Genomic DNA, 15,511 nt, shown 5'->3' on the forward strand with positions numbered 1-15,511 from the left:
TGAACCAGCGGTTTTCAGAGAGAAAAACAATCAAGTGGAAGGCTAATCTCGATAAGTACTTGTTAGCGTCGCCTCTATCCAAAACCGACTTCGACAAAATCTCCTAACCTCTGCCGTTTCTGCGTCTTCTGCACAACGACCCAAACCTGGACTTCTACAGCTTCCGGCGATGAGGCGAGCTTGGTGAGAGCGGTAGAGGAATCTGAATCTGAATCTGACGGTGGCGGTGAGAGAGAGAGAGAGAGAGAGAGAGAGAGAGGAGATCACAAAGGGATAGAGAGAGAGAGGAGAGAGAGATTGATGGCATGCATGTAATTCATTAATTAGATCAATGGCAAAGTTGTCATTTTATTTTAAATGGGGTAAGAAGGAATAAAAATGTGTTGTTGAGGTAAGTGAGATAATTTTACCTCATTTTAGTGCTTTAAGTGAAGGACTTAAAACTACACTGCAGGACACTTTAGAATTTGGAAAAATGTATGTGTAAACAATTAAAAATGAGAATCAACTACGAAACTATTGTGTGAATGTACAGTAAGGCCCAATCCTCTTTTGAAGTTGGTAAGACCCAATCATTTGATTATAAATTGCTCCGGTTCACACTTCACAGATCGAATTATGAAAGCAAAATATGTGACTTACAAGTCGGAGTGAAGGAGCAGATTAACTTAAAACGGGAGATCTGCTATATATAGAACTAGCATGTGCGACTATAGTTACATAGCATGATTGATTCATCCACATAGGACCATAACAAAGGACAACAACGTATATAGGGAAATCAATGCAGAAAGGACCGCAAGTCCAGGCACTGAGTATAGGCAAGGAGATATGTATTAAATGTTAGGGGGCATAGAGAGAGGGAGAGAGGCACCATGACCATTCTGCAATAGTTTCTTGACCATTCTGCTTCACATATATGCGAAAGCAATGGTCCAAAACATTGACCAGAAAACATGGGGACGACTTGACAATAGCTCTTGTCCTTATTATTTCTTCATTAACGTCAGTACGTCACCATAGGGCTAGCTAGCTCTCTTCCCAGTCAAAGACAAGAGTCTCTACATTGTCTATTATATATTAGTCACAGTCCCACAGATCATAGCTCTCATATGCGTCCAATTTGTGGTCAGATTATCCTCACCATGTTGGTAACTTGACCCGAAATTATAGTGAGCTAAAGAAGCATGGATTGAGAAACTTTAATTTAAGCTTATCGGAACCAACATTGTTCATGTGTTAAACAAGGGAGTCGGAAACTACATCCCGAACAGGGGTTTGAAGTTTCAAACCAGAGATGCCATGTAAGACAATTACTCAACTCAAAAAAGAATTAAGTATTAAACCTCAACAGGTAGCTCAAATAGTGAGAGAGGGGTGGGAACTAAGTTAGAAAACAAATTCAAAAATAAAAAGTATTGAAATAAGTGCCTTGAAACTTGAAAGTTTCAAACTCGAGCTTTTTTCAAACAAAAAGTTATGGCACGTACGTTAGACAACAATTGAACTATGAAAACCGTAATGAATTGGAGTTGGAAGTTTCTTCAAACTGCGGTTGGGTTCAGATTCTTTGAACCCATGATACTTTTCAAACATGAACTCCAATATTAATTGTGTCAAAGAATATCAAATTCTAAAATCTTGAGTACTTAACTATCGAGATATAAGTTAGGAATTTGATATCCTTGTTCTCCCTTATGATTTACAGTATTCATGATTTACAGTATTCTTTGAACCCATGATACTTTTCAAACATGAACTCCAATATTGTGTCAAAGAATATCAAATTCTAAAATCTTGAGTACTTAACTATCGAGATATAAGTTAGGAATTTGATATCCTTGTTCTCCCTTATGATTTACAGTATTCATGAATGTCACGTCTAATGAGATTTGATATACCAAACAATTTGTAACTCAATAACTCACATCAAGAAAAGGCATGTGACTGATTTGCACCAAAACAGCAAATTCCACCATTTCCTTCGAACACAAAGATTCGACTGTATTACTCGCAAGAAATATCTATACAAGATGGTTCACAGATTCAAACACTCACATCATTCCCATTTGTAGATGGGAACACCTTGCTTTCTGGTCTATTCCTGCTCAGCATTCTCTTCAACGAACAACCCACCATCAATGGCGAAGACGAAGATTCATCCGATAAGGAATCAGCACTAGTTTCTTCAACACCATCATGATGATTCTCAACATACCCAGAATCCGAAACTTCAATAACTACTGTTTCCGCTGCAGATTCCTCGCCCACCACCTCAGGTTTGGCCTGATCAGACTGTGCCGGTGCGACTACCGGAGCTCGGCAAATCGGGCAGCTCATGTGCGAATGCAACCACATATCGATGCACTCGACGTGAAAGCAGTGGCCGCATTTGGGCAAGCTCCGGCCGACGTCGTCGTCCTCAAAAGGGCTCAGACAAATAACACACTCAAGGTGCTGGTGAAAATGCTCCTCTTCAGATTTGTACACAAACAAAGGAATGGTGGCGATTGTGGAGGAGTCAAGACCCTTGGGAGTATTGGTGGTGAGATTGTTGGTAGTCGGGTCGAAGGTGAAGGTGTGGAAATGCTGGAAGCGGTTGGGGCCGAGGACGCGGCGGGAGACGGCCATGGAGCCGCGGCGGCGGTGGTGGGCTTGAGCTAAGAACCATTTGGCGTAGACGTGGAGGAAGAGGACGAAGAGAATGACGAGGAGGAGGGAGACCAAGGCAGCGAGCATGACATTGCCGTTGTAGGAGAAGATGGTGTCAAAGAGGTGCTTGAGAGGGTTGGTGGTGGTGGTGGTGGTTTGGTTTGGGGTCTCTGTGGGGTTGAAGCTGAACATTATGAGTCTCGGTTTTGAGAAGTAATTGAAGGACTGATGGGTGATGAGATTTGAAAAGTAGATTTTGTGTGAAAGAGAGAGAGAGAGGACGACTGGAGGAGAGTCTTATGTGTAGTGTGTCAATCATATGAATAAGTACTGGTACTTCATGATCAGTCTTGAATGAAGATGAATGGCATTGGAAATGGTAGAAAACTAGAAATACCCAAATCAATATAATGAAGAATTCTTAGGTTCACCCCTAGGGTGAACTAGCATATTCACACTCATTGTCGATTAACATATTTTTACTTAATAAATTTATAATTCAGTCATTCATGTTGTATAACGTAATACAAAGATTAGCTCTATAAAAAATCAATCAAATTGAATACCTTTTAGTTATTCATTTCTATGAAATACATAGACGGTTCATCATAATAGTAGCAAGTGTTGTTAGAACCATCCATTTGTTTGGTTCAATTAGATAATTAAACGATTTCCGATTCGATTGATTTTTTACAGGGATGATCTTTAAATGCTAATTTAAGATATGGACCGTTAGATTATAAATTTATGAAGTAAAAGTATATTAATCAACAATGTGGGTGAATATGCTAGTTCACCCTAGGGGTGAACCTAAGAATTGTTCGAATATAATTAAGTAATTTTGTGATTTGTCACAATTGGACCGGAAGAATTTAAGTTGTCTAGACGTTAATAAAAATTTCTAGAATCAGTTATATCCGACAATACTTAACTTTTTTTTTTTTTGAACGCGTGGGGTGTCAGTCCATTATAGTAAAGTAAGAAACATTACAAGATGACTCACCCGGACTCCGGGCAACGACAGAAGAGAGCTATAAATGAATAAACTAAAGCAAGCCCTAGACTATCCAAACATAATGTATCCATAGGAATAAGCTCCAATGATTCAAGTAACCTTGACACTACTAGGGCAGGATCCGAACACGGCCAAGACACTACTGACAATACTTAACTTGAAATCTTAAGTGTGAAGAGAAACAATTAAATCATTTTACACTATCATTTAACTTCGAACTTAAATTGTTGTCTATTTGTACTATAAAAATTTAATGAAACTAGAATTTTAGTAGATCACTTAACCCAAAATGAAACGATTTAACTTTCAGCAAAACAATTATAATCCTAAAATGTGTATGTTAGATTAGACAATTATTGAATTTCAAAAACTTAACTCTTTCTAAATCTCCAAACAATGCATATGATATGAAACTATACATAAATCAAGCATTGGATTTGGCAATGTTTAAGAATATAAGTTGACGTGAAAATGAAGATAAAGTCGTTGGTAATGGGATTTATCGTACATTGTGGCTTAATTGCATCCCACATTTGCGTGTAATGGTGACCAACAGGTCTCTGTGTTTCAGCAAAAATAAGAATAAAGAAATTGGGTGTGGTTGAAGTCAAAAGAAGATCCCTATATCCAAGGGGAGGAGGAGTGGGACTCATGCTGCCCATGGTAGACTCGTGAAGGCGACGGCAAGAAGAAGAAGATGAAGAAGAAAGAAAGAGGTGGGTTTTTATTGGATTCATGTGCTAATTGTTTAATGGAGGGAGGAAGGTACTAGAATCCCGAGAACCTTGACATCTTTCTACCCCAATCTAACCCCATTTCTCTCTTTCACGGTTGGCTACCCACCGTTTGACCGTTTTGGGGGGGGGGGGGGGGGGAGGAATTTATGGGCGTGCTTAATGTTGTGTTACTAAAGTGAACATATCAAATCATCGCACTCAATCAGGTTAAGCTTCTCCCTGCTACCAGCTACATTTACTTTAGGACTTACGCCTTGGGTGCTTCTTCAACTTAGTTACCCCTCAGCCTCTTACAGGTAATTTTCTTCGGCTATTGTTAAGGAAAGGGAAAAAAAAATCAAGACCCGCTGGTTATAGGACAGATGATCTTAAAGCGGAGACGGGGATTGTAACTCATTTCTTTCACGCTTTATCGCCACTTGGGTTAACCCCGAGAGTCGTAATGTCACTGTTAACCCCACGGATCAAATTTAGGGTAAACAACATAATTGTAATCTTCACTCAATAATCCATGAGGTCTTTTTGTTACCTCTCTTCATAGAAGAAAACTAGTGGGAGGGACCCAATTGCCGTAAGATTCTTGACGGGTCAATTCTAAGCTCAGGGTTCCCATGTGAAGCTAAACAGACCTTTTCCAGTAACTCCAGAGGTACTGGTGCATGTTTATTAATGGCTTCTACTCCTCTTTTTCATGCATGTATTTTAGGCTAAATGATTCATTTACTTTTGGCACTAGTAGGTCTTATAGGCTGTCTGGCTCGTGACCTCTCTCAGCGGCGAAGAGACTCTGATAAACTTGACCATCACCTATCACCAAGATTCTTCACCTTTCATAGTTAGACCAGTACCCCCACCTCTGCAAAGCTTTGCAAGTCTAATAAGGTGAAAGGTCACGATCTAGAAGAAAATCAAGGCAAAATGTTAACCAAAACCAGAATCAAGACAAACGAAAATTGCAGAGCACAGAAAACTGAGAAACTTTTGCTTTTGCTTTTGCTGCAAAAGGTTATAATCAATATGAAATTATGAGTCACATTTTCTGTGCTATAAGACAGTAGGAATTACAATGAGGGAAGCAATGGGGGAATCAGTATGTATATTGGATTGCTGATCCTTATTGTAGATACAGTTGAGGCATTTATGCTAATGCTACATTTGGTTAACCAATGGTGACTACGAAGAAAAAGAATATAATGGAAATTTACCAGTGTACTTTCAAGTTACAAAACTTTACTGTAAGAATGTTCAATCCATGAGCTTGTATCTTTTCTCTTGGACACCTGTAACTCCCATTTGAATCTCTATTATAGTATGAAGTGGCATCTGAAATCGAATAAACTAGCTGTCAGGAAGTAGCTTCAGAAGGAACTGATTATAATAGAATTAGTGCATTTTCTTTTCAAGCCAATAGAACTATGGGATGCCAGGAAGATGAATGTGAGGAAGACTTTTGAACAGCAATAGTAAGTTTTTTCAATCAAATACCTCAATATGTGGAATTTCTTTCAGCGGCCTATCAGCAAAGTAAGCATATAATGCTCTCAAAACAGCCTACAAGGATAGAGGAATGAGTGAGCTTATAACTAATACAACCACAATTGCACCAAAAAACAGCGAGAAAGGAAGATTAGCAATTGAGGCCATGTGTATCACCTGGTGAGATATCACCACAACAGGTGCACGTTGTCGCTCGAGTTCAATGATTACAGGCTCTAGCCTGCATTGTTGGTGGAAGTTAGATTCTAGTGGACAGCTTGATAATCAAATCGTTACAAGAACTCATTGTAACTGTAAACTACAAACCTTTGGATAACATCTAAATAAGATTCTCCACGAGGATACCGATACCTCAGCTTATCTTTTTTACGCGCCCTGAAGTAAAGAACATTTATTAGAAAAGCAACAAATGTCTTGAAGCAAATAAGGCCCCCACCAACAGTCCAGAATTTTACTAATTAACCCTCATTCAGTGAACCTTCAAAAACAATGCAATGCTTTCCATTCTCTCTATAATTTCTTTTAGAGAAAGAGAGATAGTATGCAACATACTCGTATTCCTCTGGCATGTTTTTCTTTATCTCCTCATACGTCATTCCATCACACACTCCAGCATATATCTCATCCAGTGCACGCCATTGTATCTAGCAAAATTGTAAAGAACTATAAACTAACTATACTGGATCACGTTTAAATTTCTGGGTCCATCAGTTACCTACTACACGGGGCTTAAAGGCTGTACACTAACCTTGGGAAATCCCGAAATGGGAGCTGCGGTCAGAATTGTTCGCTCCAGCGTGCTAGTCCAAATCTAAACACCACGGAAAAAATATGTTAATGGTTACCCATTTTTCAGCCAGGAGGGAAAACGAATAGAAGTTCGAAAAAAAAATTAATTAGATAAATTAAAAATTAACTCAGTATACTTATCAAAGAAAATCAAGAAATGATGCCATCGGCATGGTTACACGTAGATACATGTGCTACATTCCAGTAGAAAAACGAACCTAGAGACTAAATGGTGTTTTCCTTTTCAGTAAGAGGTTATAATATGTTTAGTTGGAAGATAAATAGGACAGACAGGTGCAAAGCAGGACTTGTATGTCCAGGTTTGGTCATTTATTCATAGCACTAAATCAAATCCCTGAAGTATGCAACTTTCAATCATCAACAATTGGCTTTCTGTTTGGCTACATCTGCAATACTCTTCTAGCTTATTAAAGCAACAGAAAGCAACTGTACATCCAGAATCAAGTTATACTTCTTCAACATTACATTTAGATTCTTGATAACATAACTCTGTGGTCCCAAGTATTACGAAATATTGTGGACTAAAGAAACATCGATTGCCAACAAGCATTTCTTAATAAAAAAGAAGTAAAGAACTATGAAAATCTCCAAACTTGAAACTGAACAATAGATAGTGCTGAAGCTTACCGAAGCAGCTCGCTCTGATTTCAGTCGCTTTTCAACAAAGTTACCAAGTTTCTTGGCATAAAGTTCTCCGGCATCACTGTCAAAACAAGTAGTGATATATTTTGGTAAGTTCCACTCACAATACAGGCACTGGTTCTCATGAAGTAATAAAATTGACAATTTAAAACAAATTATAGAGAAAGTTGAAAAAATCAGAGGAATAAATCTCTGAAATGGACAGTACTCAAATTGCAAGGCGAAGTGTAATCATTTAGCAATACATTAAAATCAAATAACTGAAAGTAATGAATATATCAACAGATTTAGGATCACAGAAGTGTGACAATTACTGTAGTAAAAGAATATTTCTTTTTCTCATAACTATTTGGTCTTTGTAAGCGGGGGGTCCTGAGTTCTGTTCATGGACGACCAGTTGTTGTGTGTGTGTGTGTGTGTGTATATATATATATATATATGTATGTATGATTTTTCTCAGGTAAGGATGTCCTTACCTAAGGTTTAGGATCGGATTTGGTGTTTTCACCCACTTTCCGATCACATTTTCATATCTTAACCGTTCAGTTTTTAGGTCATAATGTATAGATCACCTCTGCAAAATTTCAGCCAAATTGGTGATCGTTAAGGCGTCCAAAACTGCAATTTACACGAACGGACCGAACCTGTTGAACCGGAACCGTTCGTATTTATAATGGTAAATTGCAGTTTTGGATGCCTTAACGATCACCAAATTGGTTGAAATTTTGCAGAGGTGATCTATACATTAGGACCTAAAAACTGAACGGTTAAGATGTGAAAATGTAATCGGAAAGTGGGTGAAAACCGGAAATCCGTACCTAAGGCTAGGTAAGGATGTCCTTAGTGTAGCCGGACTGTATATATATACGGAGGCGTTCCAAAGAGGACGGCGCTGCTGCAGCTCGGCTCGGGGTGCGACGGAGCGGCAGGGGTTGTCGGAAGGACGCCAGGGGTCGGGCAGAGCGGTCTGCAGTCGGTGGAGTCGCCGGCGACATCGTTGCAGCGCTGCCCAGAAAACCTGCAGTTGCAAGTCGGGTTGCTGCCCAGAACCTGCAACCCCGGCCTCCTCCGACCTCGAACGCTGCCCAGAACAGTCCAAGATGCCTCCGGCCTCCCTCCTGCAAGCCGCGCGCCGCCGTCGCCGCCTGGAACGCCTCCGCTGCGTCGCCGTCCGCACTTTAGCGAAGTGCGGACATCCGCTTTGGAATGGGCCTATATATATATATATATATATATATATATATATATATATATATATATATATATATATATATCTGTGTGTGTGTGTTGAAACATGAGTAAAACCACTTAAACTAATCAACAGAAGGACCAACCTCAAAGCATGGTCTCCACCTATTCTTCCTCTAAGATTATCCATGCTCTCACCATGCCTTGTAAGTAAGATTGGCCGGGGTGTGAGATGTGTATTCACCTATGACAGAGAAGCAGAAATACATGAAGCAACTAGGAACCAAAGAATAGGGCGTGTGAGAAGTATCGATTGTATGACTATGATATGGTATGGTATTCAAAGATTCATTTAATTAAATAAAAAAATTAGTCATGGTTTCTTATAAAAACATTTTCTAATAAAAAATTAAATAACAGGTGCAATTTAAATGAAGAAACTGTTCAAGATGATACAATGTAATTTCATCCAGTGCAGTTCATTTATAGATTCCTGTCAGAGTGTTATATCTGATGTCACATAACAGGTGGTTCATATTATGTGAGACAGACATTTGGAGTCCACTGTCTTAGAGCAGGCATTGTCTTTGAAACCAACAGCAATAATGATTATGTGATTACAGTAGTAAAGATACAAATAACCCCTAGATTCATAAAGAGTAACAGCATTATACATGATACATATGAATGTACCACTATTATATAAATCATGTCCTTACTATGTGGCTCAACACTAATTTATAAAAGACTAGTGTCAAAGGATTATGCCCACCTATTATGGTTTTAAAACTTAGTAAGCACCATTCAGTTGGCAACGATCCTCGCAGACTTACTAAAACTAACGTCAGAAGACTAGATGTATGCAATTGCATCCCAAAGAAATGAAGAGTAGAATTATTCTTTCACAAAGCCTTAGAACAATAGGGGAAAGAACATTTCTCAGATACAACTGAAGAAACTAAGATTGCATTTTACAAAGCCTTGAAACTACTGGAGGATACAAATAGGCTAAAGATTGATAGAACAACATACCAGGAAAAAAACAATTCGTCCAGGAAGATACCCACTGATATTGTTCACCTGAACCAAAATAGAATAGCTTTTGAATGAACATAAATCATAGTCACAGGTATCATCATACTCAAGAAGACGCATAGAGGGGCTTTAAAGGAGATAACATAAAAACTTCTGAAGACTCAATCTACTTACTGCTTCTGGTGAACAAGTAATCTTGCTGCAATTAAAGGCTCTCAAAAATAGAACAAGAACAAAAATGATTTGTACTCACTTGTATTTGACCTCCATGTCCACTGACCATGTCAATCATTTTGATATACGACCCTTCTTCTACTGGATCATAAACCTAGCAATGGAAGCAAAGATGTACATCTCAATATAAAATCAAGAATCCTTACAAACCAAACCATGACCATATAAAAAACATGAAGGGGATGTTGCGGGGAACTACTTTTTCATAATAAGAAAGTCGATCTTTGAAGTCCTTGCATCCAGCCTCAAAATCTGGCCTGCAGAAGGAGAGCAATTAATGTACAAAGCCATTGAGATAACAATCAAATGGTTCTGGAGAAAACCCATACTCTTCTGCATAGTCAGGACTTTGTTGAATTTTAAGACGTATATTTCTTTCTATAATTCGTTCATCGTTGCATATTGTTTCCAGAAAGATAATCTGAAAAATCAAAAATTACTGAAATAAATGTACAGAACATGTAGCAGAAGGGCTTAAGACTAGATATACTATGTCAATTGAAACCATCTCCCATTCCATACTCAGGGTACCTTGCATTTTCCTTCAGCCATTTTCATGAGCATATTCCTCCGTTTCTTTGTGCTGTTTGTGGCATCAAATATTCCTACCTACAGTTAAATTGGGGTTCTTAGCAAGAAAAGATTAGGCAGAAGCAAACAATGATCAAACTGAGTAAGAAAAGTACTTACCTGGCCACCTTCTTGCATCCAAGAAACCATGTCATCAAATGCCAAGGCTGCTACCTAGTAGCACGTGATATATTAAAACTATGTACAAAGAAGAAAGTTAATATTGTGTCAACATTACGGATCACCTCATGATAAATCCAAATTCACCATAAATAGCACTGGTTTCAAGCACATACACTTTTAGTAGGAGGTGTCTACAGATTGTCATCCATGATTGATGTGAAGTGCTTATAGTTGTATTTCAGTGTTTTTGCTTCTTTAAGATTTTTACTTGACTACTGTTGCATTCACTTAAGAAACAAGGGTAAATTCCTCCTATGGTACCTGAGGTATTGCTACTTGGACAGTTTGATACCTGATGTATTAAAGGGGACAGTTTGGTACTTGAAGTTAGACTCCGTTTGACACTTTGGTACTTCTGTTAATTTTGCTGTTAAATGTAAGGATAAAATTGACATTTAGAATATATGTATAAAAACTTAATAAAAAAACATGAGTTTGTGGGTTGATTTTCTTCATAATTTTATAGGTATGAAGACCTAAAATAATACCAAATAATATCATCGCATTGTGTTTATGAAGAGGAGGAAAAATCCAAGTTTTGGAGGAAAAATCAGTGGATTCATAGAGAATAGTACAAAAAAAATATCTGATTATTATATTTTTTTAACATAAAATTCGAATATTTCACCTTCAACATAACTCATAAACATTAATTCATACCTATAAAATTATGAAGAACGACAATCAACCCACAAACTCATGTTTTTTTATTATGTTTTTATACATATATTCTAAATGTCAATTTTATCCTTACATTTAACTGAAAAATTAACAGAAGTACCAAAGTGTCAAACAGAGTCTAACTTCAGGTACCAAACTGTCCCTTTTAATATATTGGGTATCAAACTGTCCAAGTAGCAATACCTCAGGTACCATAGGAGGAATTTACCCAAGAAACAACCACTCCTGATTTTAGATTTCATAAGATCTAAAGTAAAAACAGAATCATAGTTTCTCTATTCACCGTTTCTGCATATCATCGTGGGATCCTTCTTAAATGAGAGTTTCTAATATAGTCAAGGGGCTTTTACATAGGTTGAATTAATCCACATACTTCAAAAGAGTTGATATTAATTTTATCATGATCTCCTAAGGGAAAATTCCATAAATAAATCAAGACTATTATAGGAAACAAAATATTTTAGTCCGGCAACATATCTAATTCACTCATTCACAGACAAGGCCTCATATTTTTTCTTAAAGATTATAACAGATAATAGTATTGGAGATTGATGAATCTATTCAAAAAAAAAAAAAAAGTAATCCATAGGCATTCACCTCGTTACGTGCCTCCATGCCTTCAGGGTTGTCAGCTCGGAAAAAATCAGCAGTCTGCACTGATAAATGTCTTATAAGATGTTGTAGGACACCCTTAACTAGGTGATTCTACAATCTAAGGAAGAGTATCATTATCTCTAACTAGCAAGTCTTCTCAAGGGAGAAACCAAGTAAACATTCTTTCTGAGTTGACATGTGCCTCAAATTTAAAACAGTTTTGCAAAATTTCAAAACTAGTACTCCAGTGTCTGAAAAATAAGGCATGACAAACAAACTGGCTTGCAATCTGTAGGATCATTCCCCAGTCAACCAGATAGAGTATTGAACCAAATCAATCTTTCAACAACTTAATATTACCTGATTAGTCCCATGCTTAAGACGGCGGTACTGCAACAAAAACAAAAAACAAAAGAAGGTCATGTTGATCTCTATCTTCAAATAGCTTAGCGACTAGCAGTATGAGCAGAACAAAGAATTGTAAATAGTAAGAATGCTAGTAACCTTTCCAACATTGAAGTGTTTGGTATCATGACCCAACCATCGAAGATACCTTGTAAGTTTAGCTGCCGTAAAAGTTTTTCCTCGAGCTGGCAAACCAACCTAGATCACAGTAGACATGTGAGAGAACTGTTTGCTTTCAACTGTACTCATCAATTAAGATTTAAAGATGAGTGTGTGACTAGCTAATCACTCATTCTGGAGTATACCAGGACAATTGCCAAATGCACATCTTCCTTTGGTCCGAGCATTTGATCAGCTATGGCTGCAGCTGCAACAGCTCCAGCAGCTTCTGGCATTGAGTTCTAACAATAAGCATAGAATGACAAAGCTTCAGAACAACCACTGCAACTGGAAAACAACTTAATTTCTGATAATCTTGGCAGGAAAGATACAGTTCCACACACACCTTTGTTTCTGTCTCCTTCCTGACCTCAGGAGAGAATGCACTGGAGCTGGATGATTTAACGAGCCTAGGAGACCCAACACCTCTATCCACAAAGAGACCCCTCTGACTGTCTTGCTTTTGGAAAGGCGAAAATGTTCCCACAGACTTTGATTCAACCATCCCAGAGGAAGAATACATTTTTGATGAATCTGGAATAACAACCTCCATCTCCTGTATAAATGTTGTATTAGGTGGACTATAAATACAATGATTGTAGGTACCCACATTCAACCTTTTTCCTCGGACCAAAATAGGCCAGCATTTCTTTACTATGAAAGTGAACATTTAGATTCAACAAAGTTGATCAGACCAGGTTGCAAGTAGGCAACAAGAAGCTTAACAATAGACAGATACTGGTGCAGCATAACACCCTCACAGTGCTAGAGCTTGCTAAAAGAAACTCTACCCTACTGAAATAGCAGATGATGTAACGAGATAAACCTTTTTGCTTGATCGATCTATCGGAATACCGCTGTCCTTGAAGGTATACGAGGAATTGGTAGAGCCATCGGATTTAGTAAAAACCCCAGTTAGAGATAATGACCTTGGAGTCTCTGTATTGTTAGCTGCATAACCCGGACCTGAAGCCGAAGGAGCTGGAACAACATAATGTTCGAGATCAAGCTCCAAACTTGCTGAAGAGCCATTCTGTATACAGTACCACACAAAAACAGGACAAAAAAGCTTAAAATTGCTCCGAGCAACAGAGAACCAGAAATGTAACAGCAGATAAATTGTCAAGCTGGACAGTGGAATGTCAACAAGTCAATGCATTAGAGTGAAAACGCACCTCACCACCAATTTCCGGCACTGAGCCAATACTGACATCAGGAATGCCCCGAACTGCAGAAGGCCGGAGATTCTCCTGATAAGCCCTCCAACTAGCTGCAAGATCAAAAGGCGATACTCTATCCGCCTTAATAAACACCCGGTACTCGAGCACCTCATCACTACTAATCCTAAACAGAGCCTGCCTAGCATCCCCTTGCAAGGCTCCCCCTATGAGCTGGCGATTCGGACCCTCCTCAACCACATAAACCGCATTGGTGTTGTACTTGGACTTCAACAGGAACTTGAAATCCAGAGTCTCTAAAATTCCACACAAAGCAATCACACTCACTCAGAAGTCAGAACTAACTAATCACACTCTAAAATGGAAGCAATAGAACAGTAACTACTAGTATTTACCGTGATTGGGAGGAACAACGAAGCTGAGCTCCCACATGGAGGTGGATTCACGCTCCATAGAAAGCTACAAAATCAAAAACGGAAATGAAGATAAGCAAATGAGTGATTCAGACAATGAAGTAAGTAAGCAAGTGAGTGGAAGAAGGCAGTTACGGCTTTGTTGGGGTCCCAGGAGCCGACGAGAGGGACGGAGCCGAAGACGTGAGGGAGGAGCTCGCCTTTCTTGAGCTTGTAATTGTTCTCCATCTTCAAGGAGACGTAGAGCTGGCCGCCGCCGCCTTGGTCCAGGTACTCTTCCTCCTCCTCGGGGGCTTCGCCGGCGTGAGAGCCGTCCTGCGTCCGCTTGGACGCGCCGGTCCCCATTCGAATGGGGATTGGGAGGGGGGGTTTGTGGTGGGTTTGGGGATTTGAGGATAGAATGGGAGAGATGGAGAATAGAGGAAATCAAAATGAGGGGTATATATGGTGCTGCTGCATGTGACGATTTTGATTTTGATTTTGGTTTTGGTTTTGGTTTTGGTTTTGGTTCTTGGTGTGGTGGCCGTTGGCCGGCCTCGGTTTGGATATCCTTGGGGACGCTGGGACCGGGACCATGGCCTACTGTCTCTCTAGATTTACTTACGCGCTTGCTTTGCTTACTCGCTTCTGCTGATTGACGCGTGTCATGGGATTTCCCGAACTTTTTCAACAATATTTAATAAGGGAGCAAGTACGGTTTACATATAAAGTCGTGACTTTATTCCCCAAAAAAGTCGTGACTTTATGATTACCGACCTGCATAAGTTATGTAGCCAAATAATTATTAGTTATTAAGAGCTCTTTGGTTTGTGAATTTGATGACGAGAAATTTTAAATGCACCTACCTATTTTTTTAATACACACTCTCATTTTTTTAAAAAAAAATTAATACATCTTTACCCTTGTAACTAAGAATACCTAGGACTTACTGTCAGGGCCATGCTGCTTGGACTTTTACTTCTTGTTTTTTGTTGTTGTTTTTACTGTTTTTGTTTTGCAGTGTGTTGTTTAGTTGGTTTGCGCATTTTGCGAGCAATAAGTGTAGGGCATGTCTGGCCTCGTGCTGTGGGTGCACTCTCAGTGCCTTGTCTGCTCTAGGTAGGCGGCGAGTTCCTTGCGTTGTCAAATGGTCACTGCCTCCTAGTGGCAGGGTGAGACTTCGTGCCACTGGATGTAGATTCAAGTGGCAACATGATAGGAGAGCTGTGCGAATGGACATTATGCTTAGCTGTATAAGAGTTGCAGATCTAGTTATCTCTTCGTTGTGTCACCGCTGGGAAGCAAATAGAACCGTCTGGAGCGAGTTCTTTGCTAGTTGGTGTGGTTTTGAATACAATTGTTTAGTAGAGTCGTCACTTGATCTCTTTTCAGGATGTACTCTAGGCTCTTATTGTAATTTGGGGTTTAGGCTCAATGTCCCCCCCCCCCTTGTATTCGACAGTTTCATTTATGGAGGCTTGAGGGCAGCCGCACTGGCCCTTATTTCAAAAAAAAAAAAAAAAAAAAAAAAAAAAAAAA

The 15,511-nt window shown here is 39.0% G+C and overlaps 2 protein-coding genes across 2 annotated transcripts; both read right to left on the reverse strand.

The window, feature by feature from the left end:
* Positions 1-1,817: 1,817 nt before the first annotated feature.
* On the reverse strand, positions 1,818-2,978 carry LOC133733525 (RING-H2 finger protein ATL63-like). Its single transcript, XM_062161145.1, has one exon. The coding sequence runs from the start codon at positions 2,842-2,844 to the stop codon at positions 2,047-2,049; it is 798 nt and encodes a 265-aa protein (XP_062017129.1). The 5' UTR covers positions 2,845-2,978; the 3' UTR covers positions 1,818-2,046.
* A 2,430-nt stretch (positions 2,979-5,408) lies between these two features.
* On the reverse strand, positions 5,409-14,511 carry LOC133731680 (6-phosphofructo-2-kinase/fructose-2,6-bisphosphatase). The gene is made up of 23 exons (XM_062159076.1): positions 14,129-14,511; positions 13,976-14,039; positions 13,578-13,876; positions 13,229-13,435; positions 12,749-12,958; positions 12,549-12,644; positions 12,343-12,441; positions 12,199-12,228; positions 11,842-11,895; positions 10,501-10,554; positions 10,342-10,419; positions 10,140-10,231; positions 10,010-10,067; positions 9,830-9,904; positions 9,574-9,621; positions 8,688-8,785; positions 7,339-7,414; positions 6,650-6,712; positions 6,454-6,545; positions 6,208-6,276; positions 6,058-6,121; positions 5,890-5,955; positions 5,409-5,727 (listed from the first exon to the last, which is right to left on the reverse strand). Exons 1-23 carry the CDS (start codon positions 14,336-14,338, stop codon positions 5,650-5,652), a joined length of 2,280 nt encoding a protein of 759 aa, XP_062015060.1. The 5' UTR covers positions 14,339-14,511; the 3' UTR covers positions 5,409-5,649.
* Positions 14,512-15,511: the final 1,000 nt, after the last annotated feature.

Source organism: Rosa rugosa, chromosome 2 (assembly GCF_958449725.1).
Source record: "Rosa rugosa chromosome 2, drRosRugo1.1, whole genome shotgun sequence".
Classification (NCBI taxonomy): Eukaryota; Viridiplantae; Streptophyta; class Magnoliopsida; order Rosales; family Rosaceae; genus Rosa; species Rosa rugosa.